The sequence below is a fragment of the Leucoraja erinacea genome, chromosome 10 (assembly GCF_028641065.1).
Source record: "Leucoraja erinacea ecotype New England chromosome 10, Leri_hhj_1, whole genome shotgun sequence".
NCBI classification, from domain to species: Eukaryota; Metazoa; Chordata; class Chondrichthyes; order Rajiformes; family Rajidae; genus Leucoraja; species Leucoraja erinaceus.
The window spans coordinates 33536672-33561306 of NC_073386.1; the positions used below are offsets into that span (position 1 = coordinate 33536672).

Sequence of the window (24635 nt, forward strand, 5' to 3'; positions counted from 1 at the left end):
ATCAACAGACCTGCATTTATTTCTCTTCCCTATGGTCCCCGAGAAAACTGCTTTAAAGCCTTTCAGTGCAACTGAATGGTTTGCTCGGCTTGCATCAATGTGTAGTTAATTGTTATGATTTTACATGCATTTTCAGGCTTGACACAACCCTAATAGACTTTACTGATATGAAATGTCAACGTGGAGATTTAAGCTTCATTTTCAATGGTGATTCAACACCCTCTGAATCTTTCATAGTATTAGACAATGAGCAAAAGGTTTATCAGCGAATACACCATGAGGTGAGTCTTCTGCTATTTAAATAATGTTGACAAATGCTATTCAACTTGATTACAGCAACCTGTACAATATACAGTGCCCTCCATAATGTTTGGGACAAAGACCCATCATTTATTTATTTGCCTCTATACTCCACAATTTGAGATTTGTAATAGAAAAAAATCACATTGGGTTAAAGTGCACGTTGTCAGATTTTAATAATGGCTATTTTTATACATTTTTGTTTCACCATGTAGAAATTACAGAAGTGTTCATAATAATCTCCACATTTCATAATGTTTGGGACACAGCAATGTCATGTAAATGAAAGTAGTCATGTTTAGTATTTTGTTGCACATCCTTTGCATGCAATGACAGCTTGAAGTCAGCGATTCATGGACATCACCAGTTGCTGGGCGTCTTCTCTGGTGATGCTCTGCCAGGCCTGTATTGTAGCCATATATAGCTTATGCTTGTTTTGGGGGCTAGTCCCCTTCAGTTTTCTCTTCAGTGTATAAAAGGCATGCTCAATTGGGTTCAGATTGGGTGATCGACTTGGTCCCTCAAGAATGGACAATTTTTTACCTTTGGGAAAAACTCCTTTGTTACTTTCGCAGTATGTTTGGGATCATTGTCTGGCTGTAGAATGAACCGCTGGCCAATGAGTTTTGAGGCATTTTGACAAAAGGTGCAAGAGTAGGCCATTCGGCCCTTTCAGCCAGCACCACCATTTAATGTGATTAAGGCTGATCATCCCCAATCAGTACCCCGTTCCCGCCTTCTCAACGTATCCCCTGACTCCGCTATCTTTAAGAGCCCTATGTAACTCTCTCTTGAAAGAATCCAGGGAACCAGCCTCCACTGCCCTCTGAGGCAGAGAATTCTACAGACTCACAACTGTGTGAAAAAGTGTTTCCTCATCTCCGTTCTAAATGGCTTACCCTTATTCTAAAACTGGCCCCTGGTTCTAGACTCCCCCAACATCGGGAACATGTATCCTGCCTCTAGCGTGTCCAAACCCTTAATGATCATATGTTTCAATAAGATACCCTCTCATCCTTCTAAACTCCAGAGTATACAAGTCCAGCCACTCCATTCTCACAACATATGACAATCCCGCCATCCTGGGAATTGACCTTTTAAAAAATACGCTGCAATCCCTCAATAGCAAGAATGTCCTTCCTTAAATTAGGGGACCAAAACTGCGCACAATGCACTTGCTGTGGGCTCACTATGGCCCTATACAACGGCAGAAGGACCTCTTGGCTCCTATACTCAATTCCTCTTGTTATGAAGGCCAACATGCCATTCACTTTCTTCACTGCCTGCTGTACCTGCATGTTTACTTTCATTGACTAATGAACAAGGACCCCCTAGATCCTGTTGTACTTCCCCTTTTCCCAACTTGACACCATTTAGACAATAATATGCCTTCCTGTTTTTGCTACCAAAGTGGATAACCTCACATTTATCCACATCAAACTGCATCTGCCTACTCACCCAACTTGTCCTAGTCACCTTGCATTCTCATAGCATCCTCCTCACAGTTCACACTCCACCCAGCTTTGTGTCATCTGCACATTTTCTAATGTTACTTTGAATCTTTTCATCTAAATTATTGATGTATATTGTAAATAGCTGCGGTCCCATCACCGAGCTTTGCAGTACACCTCTAGTTACTGCCTGCCATTCTAAAAGGGGCCGGTAATCCCTACTTTGTTTCCTGTATGCCAACCACTTCTCTATCCATGTCAGCACTCTACCCTCAATACCATGTGCCCTAATTTTGCCCACTGATCTCCTCTGTGGGACCTTATCAAATTGCTTTCTGAAAGTCCAGGTACACTACATCCACTGGTTCTCCCCTGACCATTTTCCTAGTTACATCCTCAAAAAATTCCAGAAGATTAGTCGAGCATGATTTCCCTTTCGTAAATCCATGCTGATTCGGACCTATCCTGTTACTGCTATCTAGATGTGCTGCCATTTCATCTTTTATAATTGACTCCAGCAACTTCCCCACCACTGATGTCTGGCTAACTGGTCTATAATTCCCTGCCTTTCTTAAAAAGTGGGATAACATTAGCTACCCTCCAATTCATAGGAACTGATCCTGAATCTATGCAACATTGGAAAATGAACACCAATGCATCCACAATTTCTAGAGCCACTTCCTTAAGTATCCTGGGATGCAGACCATCAGGCCCTGGTGATTTATCAGCCTTCAGTCCCATCAGTCTACCCAACACTATTTCCTGCCTAATGTGGATTTCCTTCAGTTCCTCCGTCACGCCAGATCCTCTGGCCACTAGTACATCAGGGAGATTGTTTGTGTCCACCTTAGTGAAGACGGGTCCAAAGTACCTGTTCAACTGATCTGCCATTTCCTTGTTCCCCATAATAAATTCAACCTTTTCAGTCTTCAAGGGTCCAACTTTGATCTTAACTTAAGAGAATTTTTTCCTCTTCACATACCTAAAGCTTTTACTATCCTCCTTTATATTCTTGGCTAGCTTACCTTTGTACCTCATCTTTTCTCCCCATATTGCCTTTTTAGTTATCTTCTGTTGCTCTTTAAACATTACCCACATCCTCTTGCTTCCTGCTCCTTTGCTATGTTGTAATTCTTCTCTTTTATTTTAATACTGTCCCTGATGTCCCTTGTCAACCATGGTCGCCCCTTATTCCCCTTGGAATCTTTCTTCCTCTTTGGAATGAACTGATCATGCACCATCTGTATTATTCCCAGAAATACCTGTCATTGTTGTTCCACTGTCTTCCCTGTTAGGATATCTTTCCAGTCAACTCCTCCCTCATGGATCCATAGTCCCGTTTATTCAACTGTAACACTGACACCTCCGATTTACCCTTCTCCCTCTCCTATTGTAGATTAACCGTGACCATATAATGGTCACTACCTCCTAATGGCTCCTTAACCTCAAGTTCCTTTATCAAATCCGGTTCATTACATAACACTAAATCCAGAATTGCCTTCTCCCTGGTAGGCTCCAATACAAACTGCTCTAAGAATCCATCATGGAGACCCTCCACAAACTCCTTTTCTAGGGTCCAGTACCAACCTGATTTTCCCAGTCTACCTACATGTTGAAATCTCCAATAACAACCGTAGCATTACCTTTACTGCATGCCAATTTTAACTCCTGATTCAACCTGCACCCTATATCCAGGCTACTGTTTGGGGGCTAGCCGATAAGTCCCCTTAGGGTCTTTTTACCCTTACAATTCCTTAGTTCTATCCATACTGACTCCACAACTCCTGTTTCAATGTCGCCCCTTGCAAGGGACTGAATTTAATTCCTCACCTATAGAGCTACCTGCCCCCCCTCTCCCCCCCCCCCCCCCCCCCCCCCACCCTCTGTCCACCTGTCTGTCTTTTCGACCTTCCCTCTCGAGGATGTTTTGAATTTGGTTTGTGACATCTTGAACCCTGGCACCAGGGAGGCAACAGACCATCCTCGCGCCTTGCCTGCCGCCACAGAATCTCCAGTCCGCTCCTCAGACAATGGATTCACCCACCACTATGGCTCTGCCCGACGTCGGTCTCGCTGGTCGAGTCCCATCTCTAGGATTGGGGCCACCGACTTGTCTGCCGCTTGGACTGGAAGCGTCATCTCCCCCGACAGTTCCAAAGAGGGCGTACTTGTTTTCATTAGGCACAGCCACCTGGGTCTCCTGCACTCCACTTTCTCTCAGTCACACACCTTCATTCTTCCCATATCCTTGGCTTGACAAACCTCACTGTAGGTCCTGTCCAGGAAACTCTCGTTTTCACGGATGGCCCTGAGGTCATCCAGTTGCTTCTCCAGTGCTGCAACACGGTCCTTCAGGAGCTGAACCTGGACACACCTGCCACAGTTGTAGCAGCCAGAGGCTCCATTCGTGTCCCTGGCCTCCCACATCCTGAAAGCATCACACTGCCTCATCTTACCCGTCATGTGTTCACCCTGTTCTCTCCAGCTTTATGCGTAGTCTCCTCTCCTCGGCCTCCTCGTCGAAGACTCTTGAGCCAAAGACTCGTACTTTTCTCACAAGGCACTTCCCTCACAAAGCCGCTCCCCCACTGCGGCTCCCCGAAGCAGCCTTGCTTATATTGGCTGATAAATTACCTAATTTGATAATTTATAAATCAAATTCCTCAGTTTAAAACTTTTTTTTTTCCCTCTGACACCTTCTTTCCCACGGGTTTCAGCCAATAATCTCTTCTCCCTGCCTCTGAATGCCACGTAAGGACTGGGCCAAGACTGGCTTTTTGGCCTTAAACTTGAGCAGATAGGGTATGTCTATAGGGTGATTTCACGAAAGGTCACTGGAGCGTAGATCCGCACCCACGTGACCGAAAATTTTAACTGGAGGACACTTGGTTACTTCCGGTACATGTTAGTGAATGGGAAAACACGCACTTTCACACCCGTTAAAAACATCGAAAACGGCCCGTTTTGGAGCTGCAATTTACTGTGCCAGTCGGGGTGACCGTGAGGCACAGCTACCTAAATTTACAGTCCAAAAAAAAGATAGAAACTAAGGTAAATTCAAGAGGGAGCTGAAGGTGCAAAAACAGCGGAAGTGCTTCGCGGACATTTATCGTGGAGATTTAAAGATCCAAAATATCGGGAATTATGGCGTTTGCTCGCTGCATTTCATCATAAGTAAGGCATTATTGACTTTTTTTATCTTTATTCATTTGTTATCTGAAAAGTTTTAAAAGTGAAAAATCCGTCAGTAAAATTGCAAAATCGCCCATGGTTCTCAGGTGGGTTTTAACATGCAAAATGAAAACGCTTCTGAAGCTACATTTACCATTTAAATAATCGTAAACTATCAATGCGTTTTGAAATAAATTTTAGTCAGATGCAAGCTAAGGAATGGGATAATTATCAGCTGTTAGTTGGATAAAATTAGGACATTTTATTATTTGCCAAAATATATTTCTCAATGTTTCTTGTTTAAAGCCTGCACAATCTCCCAAATAAATAAATAAATAGTTCTGTAAATTGCCCCTAGTGTGTAGAATGGGATAGCGCAGTATGTGATCAATGGTTGGCGTGGACTTGGTGGGCCGAAGGGCCTGTTTCCACACTGTCTCTATGAACCAAACTAAAAGAATAATGAAACCATTAGGTGTTTTCCTGTGGACATGATCACATTTTATATTTGCCAGATTAATTGGGTAAATGACAATTCTTGATTTCTTGCTGCTTAATAATAGTTTTATTTCAGGAATCTGAGATGGAAACAGAAGAAGAGGTAGATATTTTGATGAGCAGTGATATTTATTCGGCAACATTATCTACGAAATCTATTTCCTTTGCACGTGCGCAGACTGGCTGGCTTTTCCGAGAAGACAAAACGGTATCATTGTTTTAGTGTGTGGATGAATTTTAATCAAATTTTATAAACTATGTATAAATTAAGCTTTCTACGATGTTCACTTTTATGTGGAATTAAAACTTGAAATTTCAACAGGTATTGTCCATGCTCCACTCAAAGCTTTGTTCTGTACTATGTTACCTGTCTAGCCTACATATCATCCTCAACTATTTTCTGTGGTAATGGGTTCCACTTTCCTGCCCCATTGTCAATAAAGATAAATTTGTTACACATTCCCTGATTTAATCTCCTGGTAACCATTAAATGGCCTAAAGACTAGTAAAGGGACTGTGTCTGGTCATTGTTTGCTGATAGACAAGGCCTGACACTTCTGGAACATTATTTTTCCCAATATCCTTTTGGCAATATTGTGAAAAGAAACATACAAAGTCCTCTGGGTATTATCAAGCTTTGGTACAAGTTTGGCAATTCCACGTCCAAAGGTCAACCTTAATTTTTTTATTTTTCCTTATTTTCCTGCATTTAATTTGTGCTTTATGTTTGTAATCTCCGATTACCTAGTACTTTTGGATTTCATTGCTCCCCTAAATTATCTCCGTAATATGTGACCTCAATTATACATTTTTAAACAATATCTAATATGTTGAAATTCATATTCTGATTATTTGCTAATTTTACAAATGTATTAAATGGCTTCCTAAAATATGTTACATTCTTCGGTGTGGACCATTCCTCTTAACTGGTTGTTCACAAACTTAAGTTTTTTTTGGATTGCTGGTCTATCTATCACTGATATAAATTCGGAGCAATGGTAAAAATGCAAATTCTGTGTGACCCCATTTTTCCCCCTTTAGTTTTAAATAGTTTCTCCCTAAACGTTTATTTTTATGTTGCATCCATCTGGATGTACATTTCTGCCTCTTATCTATTGACTCTGCTTGTATTAATCTGCATTTCGTGCTTTGATGATAGGATTTTATTTTCTGCATAATTTTTTTAAAAAAAGGCATTGACCTAACAACAGCTTGTATTTGTGCTATGCCTTAATGTAAAATTTCATAATGCTCTTTGCAGGCCAATTAGCAGGATTAATTTGATAAAGATTTTTTGAGAAATTATGTAATAGAGGGAAGAGAGGACATTTTAGAGTTTTCAAATTATTGAAGGCAAGACCGGGCCTGAATGGAAGGAACCCAACAAGACTATTGTACTGGAGGAAATTGCAGCTGTGAAAAGGCATTTTCATGAAGGGTCTTAAAATCAAAGCTTTTTTAAAACTGAGTTTACTTTTAACTGGACTAGAACATATATTGAAAAATAGGTGCAGGAGTAGGCCATTCATCCCTTCGAGCCAGGATCATAGCTGATCATCTAAAATCAGTACCCCCCACCCCGTTCCTGCTTTTTCCCCCCATATCCCTTGATTCTTTAGCACTAAGAGCTAAATCTAACTCTCTTGAAAACATCCAGTGAATTGGCCTAAACTGCCATCTCTGGCAGAGAATTCCACAGATTCACAACCCTCTGGGTGAAAAAATGTTTCCTCATCTCAGTCCTAAATAGCCTACCCTTTATTCTTAAACTGACCCCCTGGTTCTAGACTTTCCCAACATCAGGAACATTTCTCCTGCATCTAGTCTGTCCAATCCTTCAAGTATTTTATATGTTTCTATAAGATAACCTCTCATCCTAAATTCCAGTGACTACAAGCCCAGTCGACCCATTCTTTCATTATATGTCGGTCCCGCCATCCCGGGAATTAACCTGGTGAACTTAAGCTGCACTCCCTAGCAGTAATGTCCTTCTTCAAATTAGGAGACCAAAATTGCACACAATACTCCAGGTGCGGTCTCACCAGGGCCCTGTTGAACCTCTATACATCTTTGGATGTGATTGTAAGAACAGAAGCGAGATTGCTATTTTATGATTCAGATTCAGATTCAATTTAATTGTCATTGTCAGTGTACAGTACAGAGACAACGAAATGCATATATATGAATAATATATATTAAGGTATGGAATGAGAAAAGATTATTTGAGCAATAGTACTTTTTTTTAACCTATTCTTTGCTCTACCAATTCTAATCTGAAGGTAGCATTTTGCCTTTCCCTTGATCTTATTTGAATATGATGCTGTGCATTTGATAAAATAGGGCGGCTGACTAATTTTGGAAAAAAAAATTCTTACAGGAGCGAGTTGGGAATTTCTTGGCAGATTTTTACACTGTAAATGGCCTTGTTTTGGAATCTCGAAAACGACGTGAGCACCTCAGTGAAGAGGATATTCTAAGAAATAAAGCTATAATGGAAAGTCTGAGCAAAGGAGGAAATTTAATGGAGCAAAATTTTGAGGTAGGTTTGATACTTTTTTGAGTGGTAAGTAAAAGCAAATCTGGTAATTCTCCCATGTCTTCATTCATGTCTCCCATGTGGGTTTTAAGTAGCAAACCGCTTAATCAGAGTGGAAATTAATTTAATTTTGTTGGAAGTGCCCAGAAATAACATTTGGTGGTTTAGGTTTAATATTGTCATGTGTTCATTGGTACAATGAAAGGTTTTGTTTTGCATGCTATCCATATAGATCAGATATACCATACATAGATACAATCTAGTCAAACTCAAGTACAATAGATAACGCAAACGGGAAGATGCAGAGTACAGAATATTGTTCTCAGCATTGTAGCACATCATTTCCATAGATAAAGTCCAGTGCCCACAATGGAATCCACAATCCAAGCTTCTGTACATTTTACCGGACAAGAGCATGGAGAACGAAGAATGACGGGTGGGACAAGTTTTTGATTATGTTCGCTGCTTTTCCGAAACACCGTGAAGTGTAGATACAATACAATATTTATTCCATGTCGTTGAACCTCAGCGAGGCTCAAACGAAACTCCATTTCCATAGCCATACAAACAAAGACAATTCCTACAAAACATAAACAATTCAATTACACAAACATCCATCACAGTGAATCTCCTCCTCACTGTGATGGAAGGCAAAGTCCTTTCTCTCCCCTGCACCATTTCTCTCCCGAATGTCGAAGCCCCAGGCGAGCGATGATAAGTCCCGCGACCATTAAAGCTGCGCCGGGTGATGTACGGCCCCGGTCCGGGTCGTTCCAACCCTGCGACACGGGCTGGAGAAGTTGCGTTGCGGGAACTCCGAAAAGCGGTCTCCCGTCCGGACCTCCGAGCTCCGGAGTCGGACCGCAGCAGCGATGGTAAGTCCGCAGCTCCGTGACTAGAGCCCCCAGGTTGTTCCGGTTGGAGGCCGCTCCACGGTGCTAGGCCCCAACGACAGTGGAGACCCGACAGGAAAAAGTCGGGTCTCCCGTGCAGGGAAGAGATTTTTTAACGTTTTTTTTTCCCCCGCCCCCCCACATATACACAGTTAAAAACAGTATTTAAAAAAAACACAGACAACTACACTTAACTAGACAAAAAAAAAGACAGACGTTGCAGCCTGTAGGGGCCGCCAATGATGGGAAGTCTGGTCTGTATGATGGACTTGGGTTCTTCTATAACTCTCTGCAATTTCTTGTGGTCTTGAGCAGAGCTGTTCCCAAACCAATCTATGATGCAACCGAACAGTATGTGTTCTATGGGCATATGTAGAAATGTATAAGGGTCATTGGAGACATTCACAGAAAGAAGAGGTGTTGGTGTGCTGCCTTGGCTGTCACATGAATGTGGTTGGTTCACGACAGATCGTTGGTAATATGAATGCCAAGGATCAGCTATTTCCACTTTGGCATGATTGATGCTGATTGCAAAATGAACTCCACCATGCTGCTTGAAGTTGATAACTCGTTCCATTGCCTTACTGATATTGCAGGAGAGGTTATTGTCCTGACACTGTTACCGAGTCTGTCTCTTTCCTGTACTCTATCTCATCATTGTTTGTGATTTGGCCTACCACTGTGGTGTCATCTGCAAATTTATAGATGGGGGTAGAGCTGAATTTGGCCACACAGTCTGATGTGTACACGCAATATAGTAGAAGACTGACAAATGCATCATTGTGGGGCATGGGTGTTGAGAATTATTCTGGAGAAGGTGGTGTCGCTGTCAGTGTATCCTCTGTGGTTCAAAGTCCAGGATCCAGTGGCTGTCCTAGGTCCAGGATTTTGGTGATGAATTTGGATGGGATTATGGTCTTGTAGGTGGAGCTATGCCTGATAAATAGGAGTCTAATGGATTTTTTTTAATGGTATACATGGTGAATGATAAGAAAAATGGTGCATGATAATTTGATACTATTTGTAAATAACCATACCAATTTGCATCCCTGTACTTTACTAATAATTTGCAGAAATAATAGATTTTAAATTAATTCACTTCGAAGCTGAGAGTCCTTTTTATTGTTAGAAATTAGTTTAAAATATCATGCCAGTTTGTTGCAAAGGATCTTGTCTCCTCCCTTCTCTATCAACACCAATCATTACATTCTGTATCACTCTGGATTAATATGAAAAAAATTAAAATAAAAACATTCTGTTGTGCCTAGATGTATTAGATGCTATGTCTGGGTGTTTACTTGGATATTCTAAGATCTGGATACTCTTGTGCTCAAAACCACTAGTCAAATGAGGAAGAGAATTAGTGTCATAGGACCATTTGCAGATGTATCTTTGCTTTAATGTATAATCCTAAAGGATTTACACCCAAAAATGTAGTGGTTGTTTGTCATTGAGAGATACAAGTCAGCTGCCCTATTTTATCAAATGCATAAGATCAAGGGAAAGGCAAAATGCTACCTTAAGATTCGAATTGGTAGAGCAAAGAATAGGTTTTAAAAAAAAAAAAAAAAAAGTACTATTACTAGAGATTTAAAGGAGTCAGCGCGGATCATAGCTTCTGGACGTGCTAGATTCAACAGTAGCGATGCCTTTAGGTCATCGGGGTCATTTCGGTGAACGATGCGGATATAGTGAGCATAGTCTCGCTCAAACATTCGCCAGCGCTCGGCTATATCAGAATCAAACACGAGCGGGCTTGGCTTTCGACAAGAGTTAGCCATGTCGTCAAAATCACTCACAAATAAAAACTGATAAACAAAATAAATCGCGGTGAACAGACGCGGGCTAGACACGATTTTCTGACACCATGTAAATACCTTAGTCTCACACAGGTTGAAGCACAAGCATCTTTATTGTCTTGTTCATTATTACATATGCAGTACATCACACGTTTAGTCTACTGCAGCTACTGCCAGGCAGCAGGCGAGTTCTTACACTATAAATCATATAATTAGGCGGAGTTATAATTACTAAGCATTCTGATTGGCCAACATGCAATAGCCAATCTACACCACATCATTCAAAGCTTGAACCTGACTAGGGTTTGCTGAATTTGGATATGGATTCATTTCTTTGCTGAGGTTTGCCCGAATGATTCGAGCATTAGGGACTTTAACTGTTGAGTCAAGAGTGTTTTATTGTCATATGTCCTGAAACAGAACAATTAAATCCTGAGTTGCAGCAGCATAACAGATGTGAATATAGTACTCTGTAAAACCTATAATAAACAAACAAAAATAGTTCTGTATATTTAAAAAAACTGACAAATATATAGACGACCCGTGGGCCTGTTGTGACGCCAGAGATCCTCGAGACTAGGTCGGAGGCTATTTGGACGTTGTAGTGTTTAATAGTCCCGACGAATGTAGGGACTGAAATAGCAGCGGTTGTCCTCCTTCGAATAGAGGAGGTTGCATTAATAACGGATGGGGGCATTTGATAAACGGTAAGGACAGAGAATATGAAGAGAGATTGTTCCTGTTGTGAGTTAATTAAGGAAGTGGGGAAAATATCTGAAAGGAAAGAATTTGAAAGGCTGCGGCAAGAGTGCAGAGGAGTGAGACTAGTTGGATTGCTCTTACAAAGAACTGTTATAAACCTAATGGGTTTAAACTTCCCGCTTTGTACTCATTTTGAAATTCTGGTTTGATATTGAACTTTAATAAATATACATTTCTTCCCTTTCAGCCTGTTCGAAGACAATCGCTCAGTGCTCCCCCCGCCAATACAATCACTTGGGAAGAGTACATCTCGGCAGAATCTGGAAAGTAAGTACTGTGTAATCACTGGTAGTAATGTATATTGTTTTCATCATGAAACAACATCTTTGGCCTTTGATTCTAATCCATATCTTAAAGGCATTAAGTTTGATATGTTTGTCATATGCACTAGATTGCAATGAAATTACTTGTTCGCATGAAACTTATAAACAAATACATGGTAATGATAGATACAATGATAAGTCCAAAACAGCAGAACGATGCAAAAATTGTAGTGCAATGTGAAGTAGTGCAAACAAAAAAAGAGTGCATTCATCGATTAACAGAATGAGGTAGAATTACAGTACATGGCAGCACATCCTGGAAGAGGGTGTGAAAAAGGTGATTGGTTCAGGAATATGATGGCAGTGTTTCCTATTCAATTTGTGTTACACTATTGGCATATTATAGATGAATAATAGCATGTTTCAAAGATTTGTTTTGTGTCAACAAGATGGATTAATCTCAATCGCTTGACTATAAAGATATGGTTGAAAATAAAAAGCAACACCACAGTTTCCCACAAGTGGGCAGATGCATGGCAGATGCAGTATAATGTGGATACATGTGAGGTTGTCCACTTTGGTGGCAAGAAGGCAGATTATTATCTGAATGGTGTCAGATTAGGAAAAGGGGAGGATCAACGAGACCTTTTACATAAGTCACTGAAAGTAAGCATGCAGGTACAGCAGGCAGTGAAGAAAGCAAATGGCATGTTGGCCGTCAGTAAGAGGATTTGCAGTAAGGAGGTCCTACTGCAATTGTACAGGACCCTGGTGAGACCACACATGGAGCATTGTGTGCAGTTTTGATATCCTAATTTGAGGAAGGACATTCTTGCTATTGAGCGAGTGCAGTGTAGGTTCACCAAGTTAATTCCTGAAATGGCAGGAGTGACATGTGAAAGAATGGATCGATATATTCACTGGAATTTAGATGGGAATCTGATAGAAACATATAAAATTCTTAAGGGATTGAACAGGCTAGATGCAGGAAAAATGTTCCCGATGTTGGAGTCCAGACCAGGGGTCACAGTTTAAGAATAGGGGGCAGGCCATTTAGGACTGAGATGAAGAAAAACCTTTGCACCCAGAGTTGTGAATCTGGAATTCTCTGCCACAAAGCAGTGGAGGCCAATTCACTGGATGTTTTCAAGAGAGTTAGATATAGCTCTTAGGGCTAATGGAATAAAGGGATATGAAGAGAAAGCAGGAATGGGGTACTGATTTTGGATGATCAACAATTATCATATTGAATGGTGGTGATGGCTCAAAGGGCTGAATGGCCTACTCCTGCACCTTTTTTCTATGTTTCTGTTATTCAGGAGTTGCATGAAATTTACTCCTATATTACTCAATTAATACCTCGTATATGAGCATGGTGGCATAGTATGTGGAGCTGACATATTCCTAAAACGGACACAAACAGCTGGAGTAGCTCAGCAGGTCAGGCAGCATCTCTGGAGAAAAGGAATGGATGACTTTTCTGGTCGAGACCCTTCTTCAGACATTCCTGTTCAGTGAGCAGTTAAAAGAAAATATAAACCCATCCTGGGTGAACCATTCTGGTGAAGTTTCATTATGTTCCCACAATCACAATTACATCCTTGGGTTGGGAGGACAGATCTGTCAACAAGAATCTAGGTGCAGTCTCATCCAGGCTCTGTGTAAGGTTTCTTTCCACTTGTGCGCAAATCCTCTTACGGGCGGTCACAGTGGCGCAGCAGTGGAGTTGGTGCCTTGCAGCGAATGTAGCACCGGAGACCCCAGGGTTCAACCCCGACTACGGGTGCTTGTCTGAGTGGAGTTTGTACCTTCTCCCTGTGACGTGTGGGTTTTCTCCGAGATCTTTGGTTTCCTCCCACACTCAAGACGTACAGGTTTGTAGGTTAATTGGCTTGGTAAATGTAAAAACTGTCCCTAGTGGGTGTGGGGTAGTGTTAATCTGCGGGATCACTGGTCGGCCTGGACCAAGTGGGCTGAAGGGCCTGTTTCCGCGCTGTATCTCTAAACTAAACTAAACTAAAAGTAAAGCTCAATATATTTGCATAATTGCTTATTGTACCATTGAGTTAACTGCGTGATTTGTCTACTATTCCACCTAATTTCCTTTGAACACCAAAATGTTTTTGATCCATCACCATTTTTTTTGCTTTTCAACAAAGTAGACAATTTAAACTTTTTTTCACATTTATATTCTGTCTGTTATGTTCCTGCTCATTCACTCGGTCTATGTTCCCGTTAAGTTTTGTGCTGCATCCTGACAATTCTCACTACAATCTATAGCACAAGCACACTTGATTGTGTAGTGTTGGTCCCCAATCCAAATCATTAATATAACGTATAAACAACGGTAAATGAACACCAATTTTCAGGTTACAACCTCAAACTGTAAATCTTGCCCTCCATCTTCAGCCTATTAACCACTTCTTGGTCCATGGTTTAATTCTCGCCTATTCTGCTAATGATAACTTCAACATTTAAATTTCCTGCCAAAATTGCTTGCACTAAGATTACATTGGAAACAATAACTAGACTTTAACATATTCTCGCCACTCCAACTGCCTGTCCTATTACCTTGACTCTTCCAAACCAAGATGAAAATGGATGACTACTGCTGCAAAATTGATGCTATTTTCTGTGAAGTTATGTTCACCCAATGTTGTATTTAAAAAAATAAAAAAATAATAATAATCTGCTCCATGCGATCTTAAATTGCAGTTTATTTTTCTTGGGTACCACCCATTTTCCCATTTTCAAAACCATTGTGGTTACAATCCATACCTCCTCCATGACTCCAAACCCCTCTCCCAACCTATCAAGAGCCCATGCTAGGTGTTTTATCAAACCACTGTCCCTTCAGCAATCATCTTTTTTCCACTGCAGCATCCTTGGAAGTGTGGAAGCCTCCCAAGTTTTTGTCTGCCTTTGCTGCAAATCCCAGTTTGAATTCCTACATCTATCACAGCACAAAGACCATAAAATAAATTGATCTCTTACACTCTTCAATGGTGTTCCTGCATTATTTAACATAGGGTCATGTTTAGCAAGGGGTACTTAATGTATTGCATAAAATTGGTGTCATCTATACATAACTAAAACTAATCTTGTGCTCTTCCGGTTTGGTGGTTTTTCTATTTGCACAAAAACGAGACGTGGTAGCGCTACGATTTTTCGCAAGGCTACTCACCGTTCTCCTGCTGCGAGTGCAACAAGTTTCATACTGATCGGTGGTAAATTGTAAAAGTTATCGAGGTTTAAAAATCTTAAAAAGCACGTGTGCGCAGTATCCTTCAGTCAGCGACCCGCAGAATGGTCTCTTCTCCTGTCAGTCAATGCCACGGCCGGAATGGCGGCAGCCTGTCCCGCCTCACTCACAGATCCCTCTCTCCGCTCCTCGCAGTAACTTAGTCTATTGTCTCCACCACCACCAGCGGCAGCCGCAGGAGGGGGTTCAGTGAAGGTCCAGTGGAAGTCCAGGTCTTGTCTCTCTCTGCCTCATTACTCAAGAGTCAAGACAAGAGAGTCAAGAGTCAATTTAATTGTCATTTGGACCCCTGGGGGTCCAAACGAAATGCCGTTTCTGCAGCCATACATTACACACAAATAGACCCCAGACACAACATAATTACATTTAACATAAACATCCATCACATAACTGTGATGGAAGGCCAAAAAAACTTATCTCTCCACTGCACTCTCCCCCCCCCCCGATGTCAAAGTCAAAGCCCCCGGCTGGCGATGGCGATTGTCCCGCGGCCATTGAAGCCACGCCGGGTGGTGCGAGGTCGCACACCGGGTCTTGATGTTGGAGCCCCCGGTGTGCGCTCGCAAAGTCCCGCGGCCGTTCCAGCTGCGCGGGGCAATGGTGTTAGGCCCCGCTCCAGGAGCTCTTCAACCCCGCAACACGGGGACACGGCGGGGCATTCGCAGCAGCCAAAAGCGGTTTTCTCCATAAATGGCGGGGGTCGTTAACTAAAATTCCTACAGAATGGCGGGGAGAATTCGCCATTGCAGCAGCCCGAAAAGCGGTCTCCCTCCAGGGAGCCGCGCGGGGTCGTCCGAGCCGTCCGCAGACTCGCAGTAGCAGCCTCCGACTCAGCAGCGGCATCGGCAGCAGCAGCAGCAGCAGTGCTCCTCCACCGCTCCACCCGCTCCAGTCTCGGCCAGCTCCGCGACGGTGAGGTGAGTCGGCACCAGAGTCCCTGGCTTCTTCCCGTTGGAGGCCGCTCCTCGTTGCGGCCTCAACGACACCTGAGACCTGACGAGAAAGGTCGGGTCTCCAGTGCAGGGAGAGATTCAAAAGTTTCCCCCCCCCCCAAGACCCACCACCACAGTTCCCCCACCCCCCACACACAACACCATATAATAAATCATAACAAAAAACTACACAGAAACACAGACAAAAAATAACAAAAACGCGGACAGGCTGCAGAGGCCGCTGCTGGCCAGAGCCGCGCCGCCTACCTGCCGCGCTCTCCCCCGTCCGCCCTCTGTGGCAATGGCGGTCCCGTCTACCTGGGACTGCCGCCGCCGTTGTGGCAACTCACCCTCACGGCCTTCTCGGAGAAGATCTCCTCCACCAGCTCGTGGTGCCCACTGTGACTAACACCGGCTCCATCTCCCCGGCTGCGGCAGCGGGTAGGCAGGGCAGTGTGGGGACGGGCCAAGTGGCAGCAGCGGGTGGGGATGGTCTGAGCGGCGGCAGCAGCGGTCGTACAGGACGGGGTAGGGAAGGAGAGAAGGAAAGTGGGGGAGGTGAGGAGAATGGGGGTAGAGGAAGTGGGGGAGGAGGTAGGAAGTGGGGAATCGGAGAGGAGGGCAGTGGGGGAGGTCAGGAGGGATAGTGGGGGGGGGGATAGCGAAAGGTGAGGAGTGGAAGATAGAGGGATAGGAGGGGGTACGGAGAGGAGTTATGGAGGGAGGGAGTGACTGAGGGTAGGGGTGAGGGATTGGGGAGGGGAGGAGAGGGGAAAGAAGGAGGGTGAAGAGGAGGAGTGCTGGAGGATGATGGGGAATGAGCCGTGCCTGCGCAGTTGGGGGCTATGTGTGTGTGTGGTGTGTGTGGTGCAATATTGCGTTGGGGGCGATGGGTTGCATTGGGGGAACGGGTGAGTGGTGGAATATTGCATTGGGGAACTGGTTGCGTTGGGGGATCAGGCCTCCCGTGTGACGGGGGCCCAAATGGTCCCACTTAATCTAGTCAATAATATAAAAACACAAAGGCTATGATGGCATGAACACCAGCAAATTTTATAACTCTGGCTAATTGTTAAATATAAATTACTACAGAATACATGTTTGCTTCAATAATTCATCCAAGGAAATTATTTGAAATTTATTTTTATTTTTGCATCTGACATTGAATCCTTTAGGTAGAAAGTGGAGAAGCAGAGATTTCAAGGAATGCTAATCTGGGATCTTCTGCATTAAATCTGTTCATGTGTTGACGTAGTTTTAACAAATTGCAGGCTTGCTGATGCTATTTTCTAAGCCAAGCAAAATGCATTTCACTTTTTGACTAGGTTTTGGTATGAATAAGGGTCCTGACTGGAAACGTTGCTCATCTTTTTTTCCTCTAGAGATGCTGCCTGTTCCACCAGCTCATTTTGTCTATTTAAGATCACTTGAATTGGACATGGAAGTATAATTAACCTGAAATAAATGGTGATTAAATACAACTTCAATTTCCATTTAGGGCTCCACATCTTGGAAGAGAACTAGTCTGCAAAGAGAGCAAAAAGATATTCAAAGCCACAATAGCCATGAGCCAAGAGTTTCCCCTTGGCATAGACTCGTGAGTAGCCTTGTATGGATGTATAATGGTTGAACACGTTGTAAATATAAAACTCATATATTTGCAATTGAAATATGTGTATAGAGAAAATATGGCAAAATGAAAATTTTGATTCTATAAAAATGTACAATTCCCAAACATTCCAGCTGTTGGTTGGCATAGTTATTTTAAGAATATATTTGGCAAAATAACTTTACTTTCACCAAAGTAAAGATAGTTTACATTTTTCTCATTCCCTTCCTCTTAACGAAATTATGTATTAAATTGAGCAAAACAATTTTTAAAAAGTGCATATATTAAACAAGCCTTTCAATTTTTTAATTTATTTTTATTTATTTAACCTTTATTTAACCAGGAGAAGTCTCATTGAGATTAAAAATCTATTTACAAGAGAGTCCTGGCCAAGACAGGCAGCAGCACAGTTCCACAGTTACAGACAATAATTTAAAAACAACAGAGAACATATAAATAGAATCACAGTCAGAACATCATCAAACAAAGCATGTACAGACAGAAGAGCCCGCTTCAACTTCATTAAGAAGGGATTTAAATCTGTTTATTATAAACCAGCTCCTTAAGTTTCAGTTCATTCTGCAGCTGGTTCCATGCGAAGGGAGCAGCATAACTAAATGCCCTTTTCCCCAGTTACCCCAGACTTTAGGTACAGTTAGTAAGAACAAGTCCTCAGAGCGGAGCTGATAGGTTCCTGTGCTTTTTCGAATTACATACTTCTGCAGGTATGAAGGAAGAACACCGAGGATAGTCTTATAAATAAGGATATGCCAATGATGGAGTCTGCGGGTGGACAGGGCAAACCATCCAACTTGAGCATACAAAGAGCAGTGGTGCGTGAGGGTTTTAAAATTAGTAACAAATCTCAGTGCTCCGTGGTAGACCGTGTCCAAAGACTGTAGGCATTTTGAAGATGCATTCATATATAAAACATCACCATAGTCCAACACAGACATAAACGTTGCAGCAACAAGTCTTTTTTTGGCTTCAAAAGAAAAACAAGATTTGTTTCTAAAGTAAAAACCTAATTTTATCTTTAGTTTTTTCACAAGTTGCTGGATATGAGGTTTAAAAGAGAGAGAATCGTCAATTATAATTCCCAGATATTTATATTGAGACACAGATTCAATCACAGAGCCCTGCAAAGTGGTGATAGGAGGGAGGTCCGAGGGCTTTGATTTAGCTTTAGTGAACAGCATGAGCTTTGTCTTGTCAGCATTTAAAACAAGTTTTAAATCACACAGGTTACGTTGCACAGTGTTAAAAGCAGTTTGGAGCTGACAGAGAGCCTGATTTGGGTTAGACGCAGAGCAATATATCACTGTGTCGTCAGCATATAGGTGAAAATTTGCGTTCGGAGCTTTATGATCTAGACTATTAATATAAATAGTAAATAATAAAGGTCCTAAAACTGATCCCTGTGGCACACCCTTGGATACATTAAGAGAGCTAGAAGTAATACCTTCTGCTCGCACACACTGGGATCTGCCTGATAGATAGTTTTTAAACCAACAGACAGCTTGATCAGACAAACCGATGCTGCATAGTCTTTGTAACAATAAGGCATGATCCACAGTATCGAAAGCCTTTGATAGGTCAACGAAAAGGGCTGCACAGTGTTGCTTATTGTTTAAAAATTCAATAAAATCATTTACTACTTTTAAAGCAGCTGTTGACGTACTATATTTTTTCCTAAAACCAGATTGAAATTCAGATAAAATACTGTTAGTTGATAAAAAGTCCTTCAGTTGTTGGTTTACAATGGATTCCAGCACCTTAATTAAAACTGACAGTTTGGAGATGGGCCTATAGTTGTTTAGCACAGTGGGTCTCCCCCTTTTAACAGTGGGAGAACAAAGGCAAATTTCCAAATAAGGGGAATTTCGTTTGTCTCCAGGGATAGATTAAAAAGATAAGTCGGAGGCAATGCAATAAAATCAGCGGCTAACTTTAGGAAGTAAGGCTCAAGGTTGTCTGGACCTGCCGATTTATAAGCTTGTTCTATGTGGATATCGATCGGCACACGATATCAAATGTTTGCGTGACGGTTATACAGAATCAATTCAGAAGTTTTCTTCTCTTCCACTTTTTAAATGCTAACTTGATTTATGTTTCCTAATTTGTTCATTGTTTTGGTCTCTTATTAATAGATTACTGAATGTTTTAGAGGTCATAGCACCCTTCAAGCACTTTAATAAACTCAGAGAATTTGTTCAGATGAAACTTCCACCAGGATTTCCTGTTAAACTAGGTAAGCAGTCTTGGTAATGTAAAGAATGTTACTAAATCAACAAAACCAGAAATTTGGATTGTTCAGGGCATATTTTCCATTCAGTAATAATTTCACAACTGGTAATGCGGCATTAGGTTTGAGATGATAACAACATCATCATATTTATCGACAAAAATTACCTCAATGGTAATATCTAAAACTGTCTTGGAAGTTGGACAGTTTATTTCTAGGGTTTCAAATAGTATTAGGAAACAACAAAACTCCCTCGTGCAGTTTGTATACATTGATGTAATAAATTCCCTTCACTGCTATGCTAATGTATGCCTGATTTGTGTTGGAGTTTCCATTGAATGTCGTCTTAATCTCTCAATCGGTGAACTCCATCTTTTATTGCAAAATATTTCAAACATTTTGGCCTGTCTTTTTGTAATTGTTAAATCTCTCTGTACGCTCATTGGATTTTATTTTAATTAAATGAAAAATTCAGGAGAGATACTTTTTGTTTGAAAAAGATTAAAGTCATGCTGGAAGTTGTACCTGAATTTTCTTGACTTTCTGCCGCACTGCTGTAAATACATTAGAAATGTGTTAAACATGGAGGGATGTTAAGAAAATTCAAGGTTCAGAAATACCATGCTCTCGAGATAAACAGTCCCAACTATGTATTTAATTTGCAAAACACCTAGGTCTGACGTTAGATAAGCCTCTTGAACTGTACACCAGGGTTCTGAAAGAGATTGCTTTAGAAATTGTGGAGGCATTAGTAGTGATCTTTCAAAAATCACTATAGGCAGGAGTTGTCCCACACAATTAGAAAATTGCAAATATCACTCCGCTGTTCAAGAAGGGAGCAAAACAGAAGTGGAAACTATAGGCCGGTTAGCCTGATTTCAGTGTTTGGTACGATTTTAGAGTCCATTATAAAGGAAGAGGTTTCTGAGTACTTAGAAGCACATGATAAAATAGGCCGGTCAGCATGGTTTTGTGAAAGGGAGATCTTGCCTGATGAACCTGTTGGAATTCTTTGAGGAAATAAATAGCAGGATAGACAAAAGTGAGTCAGTGGATGTTGGCTATCTAGATTTTCAGAAGCCCTTTGATAAGGTGCCTCATGTGAGGCTACTAAAGATGATGAGAGTCCATGTTATCAGAGGATAGGTACTAGCAGGGTTGGATGGCAAAAGGCAAAGAACGGCCATAAAGGGGGCTTTTTCTGGTTGGCTGCAAGTGACTTGCGGACGCTGTTGGGGCCGCTATTCTTCATGTTGTTTATTAATGGTGCAGATGAGGGAATGGAAGGCTTTGTGGCCATATTTGCAGATGATACGAAGATGGGTGGAGGGACAGGTAGTGTTGGAAAAGCAGCTACGCTCAGAAGGAGTGGGCAAAGAAGTAGCAGGTAGAATACAGCATAGCAAAGTGTGGTGTCACGCATTTTGATAGTAGGAATGAAGGCATAGACTATTTTCAAAATGGGGAAAGAAATCAGAAATTGGAGGTGCAAAGGGACTTGGGATTCCCAAAAAGTTCATTTGCAAGTCAAATCAGTAGTAAGGAAGGCAAATGCAATGCTAGCATTTATTTTTAGAGGACTAGAATATAAAAACAGGGATGTAATGCTGAAGCTTTTTAAGGCACTAGTCAGACCACATTTGAAGTATTGTGTGCAATTTTGGGCCTCTTTTCTGAGGAGTGTTGTGCTAGCGTTGGAGAGGGTTCACTGGAGGTTTACAAGAATGGTCCCAGGAGTGACTGGGTTAACATGTGATGAGCGTTTGACGATACTGGGCCTGTACTCAGTGGAGTTTACAAGGATGAAGGGGAACCTCATTGAAACTTGTTGAATAGTGAAAAGCCTGGATAGAGTCGATGTGGAGAGGATTTTTCTACCATTGGGGAAAGTCTAGGACCACAAGCCATTGCCTTAGAATAAAAAATGTAGCTTTAGAAAGGTGAGGGGGAATTTCTTTAGTCAAGGGCTGGTGAATCTGTGGAATTCATTGCCACATGTGGCTGTGGAGGCCAAGTCATTGGGTGTTTTTACAGTACAGATTGACAGATTCTTGATTTGTAAGGTTATCAGGGGTTATGGAGAGAAGGCAGGAGAATGGGGTTGAGAAGGAAAGATAGATCAGCCATGATTGAATGGTGGAGTAGGTTTGATGGCTGAATGGCCTAATTCTGCTCCTATAACTTATGGGAAAAATTCAGAAGCGAGAAACTACAGATACTGTAATCTGGAGCAAGCAACAAACTGCTGAAAAAAATCAAAGGATAGGGGAATAGTGGGTTGGTCAATGGTTTATGTCAAAACCCTGCAGCAGGGCTCATTGTCTATCCCTTCTTCCTCCCCAGATGCTGCTTGATCTGCTCAGTTCCTCCAGTATCTTTTGTTTTTGCTGGGTATCCTAGGAAATGCCACACAGAACTATTGTTCCATGCACTGGCCACTAGCTATCATGCTGCCACACAATTCTGCTTCATTTTATTTAAGATGAACTAATGGTGAATTTGTTAGCAGACTAAGTTAGGATTGAAATATAACAAAGGCCATGAATTTTATTTGCTGAATGGATTGTTTCTCTCGTGCAAAATTATATTCTAACTGTTGCCTGATGCTCGTCAGGTCAGTATTTAAGGCTGTCCAAAGGCAATGGACAAGAACAATCTAAGAGTATTGGCATCAGAGAATTTGACCTAATTTAATATGGTATTTGGTGTGGAACAGATTATTTTTAATTCTGTTCTTGAATGAATTAAAATCAATATTTGTTATGGTCTGCAACTTCCCATTTAAAATGGTAACATTTATTCCAAAACATAATGATGTACAATGAAATTAAAGTAATAATAAAACCATTTGATGGAAATAACCAGTTTGGAAAGAACAATTTAGGATCAACGTGATCTAATCTGACTTTTCTCCCAATGTCTAGACATACCTGTGTTTCCAACCATCACTGCCACTGTGACATTTCAGGAATTCCGATATGACGGGTTTGATGAATCAATCTTCAATATTCCAAGAGACTATAGTGAAGATCCCAGCCGCTTCCCTGAACTTTGATTTGGCTGCCTGGTTATGGTCGGATGATGAGAAGTGTTAGGTGCTGTGTGCTTATTTTTCCCCCTTCACAAGTTTAACATCTTTCTTCTTTGGTGATATAATGATATCACTTGGAGAAACTTTGGAACATTCCTAAATGGGAGAGTGTAATGTCTTACAGAAATAGACTAAACGGCTTTTTCGTTGATTTGGAAAAATCCTTTTATTAAATTCCTGACCTTAAATTCAAAATGTTCTATTTGTAAAATAACTTCACTTTCATAAATGTGTACATGTATATATTTATCATTTGGTTGCTAGAAATGTCAACGGTTATCACTTTGATGTAATCCACCTTCAAAAATTGGCTAAATGAAAAGAGAAAATTATTATGGAATACATCCCAGCAACTTCCAAAATATCACACTGCTGCGTCATTTGTTTCCAAAATAGGTTTGCTGTTACAATTTTGATATTTATTTGTACACTAGATTTTGTGTACCCTTTTATGATCTTAAACACTATTGTAACTACATTAATTTAATTTTATAAGTATCAGCAAATTGAAAAGCTAGGTTTTGAAAGAATAACCCACAATATTAGAGGGAACATTATTCACACCGTATGACTGTCCAAAGAAGGAAATGGTTCGTGTTCTCCAATTCCAAGTTGAACTTTATTTTAATTAGGTGATTCCATAAGCAAAACAGTTTCAATGCAACTGAATAATGACTGTATAAAAACCATTGTGTATCAGTAAGATTTCAAAGTGGTGGTACTTGCTTAAGCTGATATTATGAAATTCACAGTAAGATTTTGAGGTCTGTTCAGGTGTAAAGTAGTACAGCATTGTTTGGCTATGCCTGACAATATCCCAAGTGAAAAGACAAGTGGCCAGTCAATTTCTGTTAAATACAGTTGATGATTCCTAACACATCCACATGGGGACAACCGTGTGTCAAACACAGGTAGGCTTCAGCTGATGAGAAATTGTGTCATGTTCGATACACAATCTACACAATTTTGAAGTTTTTTTGTATAAAATGTTTTTAAAAACTAATAGAATAAATCCACAATGTTTTGCAGTTGCTGTTCATTCAAACAGTTGCTTTGTGGTGAACAGAATTATTCATTTAATTAATGCATTGTATATAACTACCAAGTAAATACCACTTTTAAAAAAAATCCTCCGTTTTAAAATTTAATGCTTGTATAACCATGTTGAAAGTCGAAGTAGGACTATCCAAGTGAGAACTGTCTGAAGGCTACCTCACTTGTGGAACAGAGTAATGTGACTCATTTCTAGCCTGTTATGTCATTTCTTGTAATTGATTTACATGTCTTATTCATGACTGCTGACCTTGAAGTTTGCAATTCCCTTCAAGTCTTAGACATCACAAGTTAATTGCAGGGAATTTTATTGTACTCTACTTGAAAGATTGTGTAAAATTAACATTTCAACAATTATCGGAACCGTTCCACAATGCTAACAAAAATGGGAGCATGAAGCAATGAATACACATGTCATGATATGAAAATATTAAATTGGATGATTAGAGTTTTTAAAGAAAAAGTATCATATATATATATATTTATCAGTATCTGGAGGTATTGATATGATAAACTAGCATAAAGTTGTTTACCAAATGTGCTTTGTACAAATTTGGTTCAAAATCCAGCACATTTGTACTTGTTTTCTTTAAATTGTTTTTAGTTTTATAAAGACTGAAAAATTAACAACAATTTAGTAACTATTGTTACTATATAAAACTTGTTCAGTTATGATTCATTTTGAGTTTTTCACTTCTAAGTCTAATTGTATTTTCCTGATTGTAATTCCTAAATTTCCTAAATTGTATTTACCATTAAAATTATATAAT

The 24635-nt window shown here is 40.9% G+C and overlaps 1 protein-coding gene across 1 annotated transcript in view; it reads left to right on the forward strand.

The window, feature by feature from the left end:
• The window catches only part of ankrd13c (ankyrin repeat domain 13C), a 44342-nt gene extending 19707 nt beyond the window's left edge, over nucleotides 1-24635 (forward strand). The window contains exons 7-13 of the mRNA XM_055641895.1: nucleotides 137-281; nucleotides 5497-5628; nucleotides 7798-7959; nucleotides 11598-11677; nucleotides 17366-17464; nucleotides 19627-19727; nucleotides 22646-24635. Of these exons, the coding sequence (XP_055497870.1) occupies nucleotides 137-281; nucleotides 5497-5628; nucleotides 7798-7959; nucleotides 11598-11677; nucleotides 17366-17464; nucleotides 19627-19727; nucleotides 22646-22776 (850 nt within the window). The 3' untranslated portion in view covers nucleotides 22777-24635. The remainder of the gene's footprint in view (nucleotides 1-136; nucleotides 282-5496; nucleotides 5629-7797; nucleotides 7960-11597; nucleotides 11678-17365; nucleotides 17465-19626; nucleotides 19728-22645) is intronic.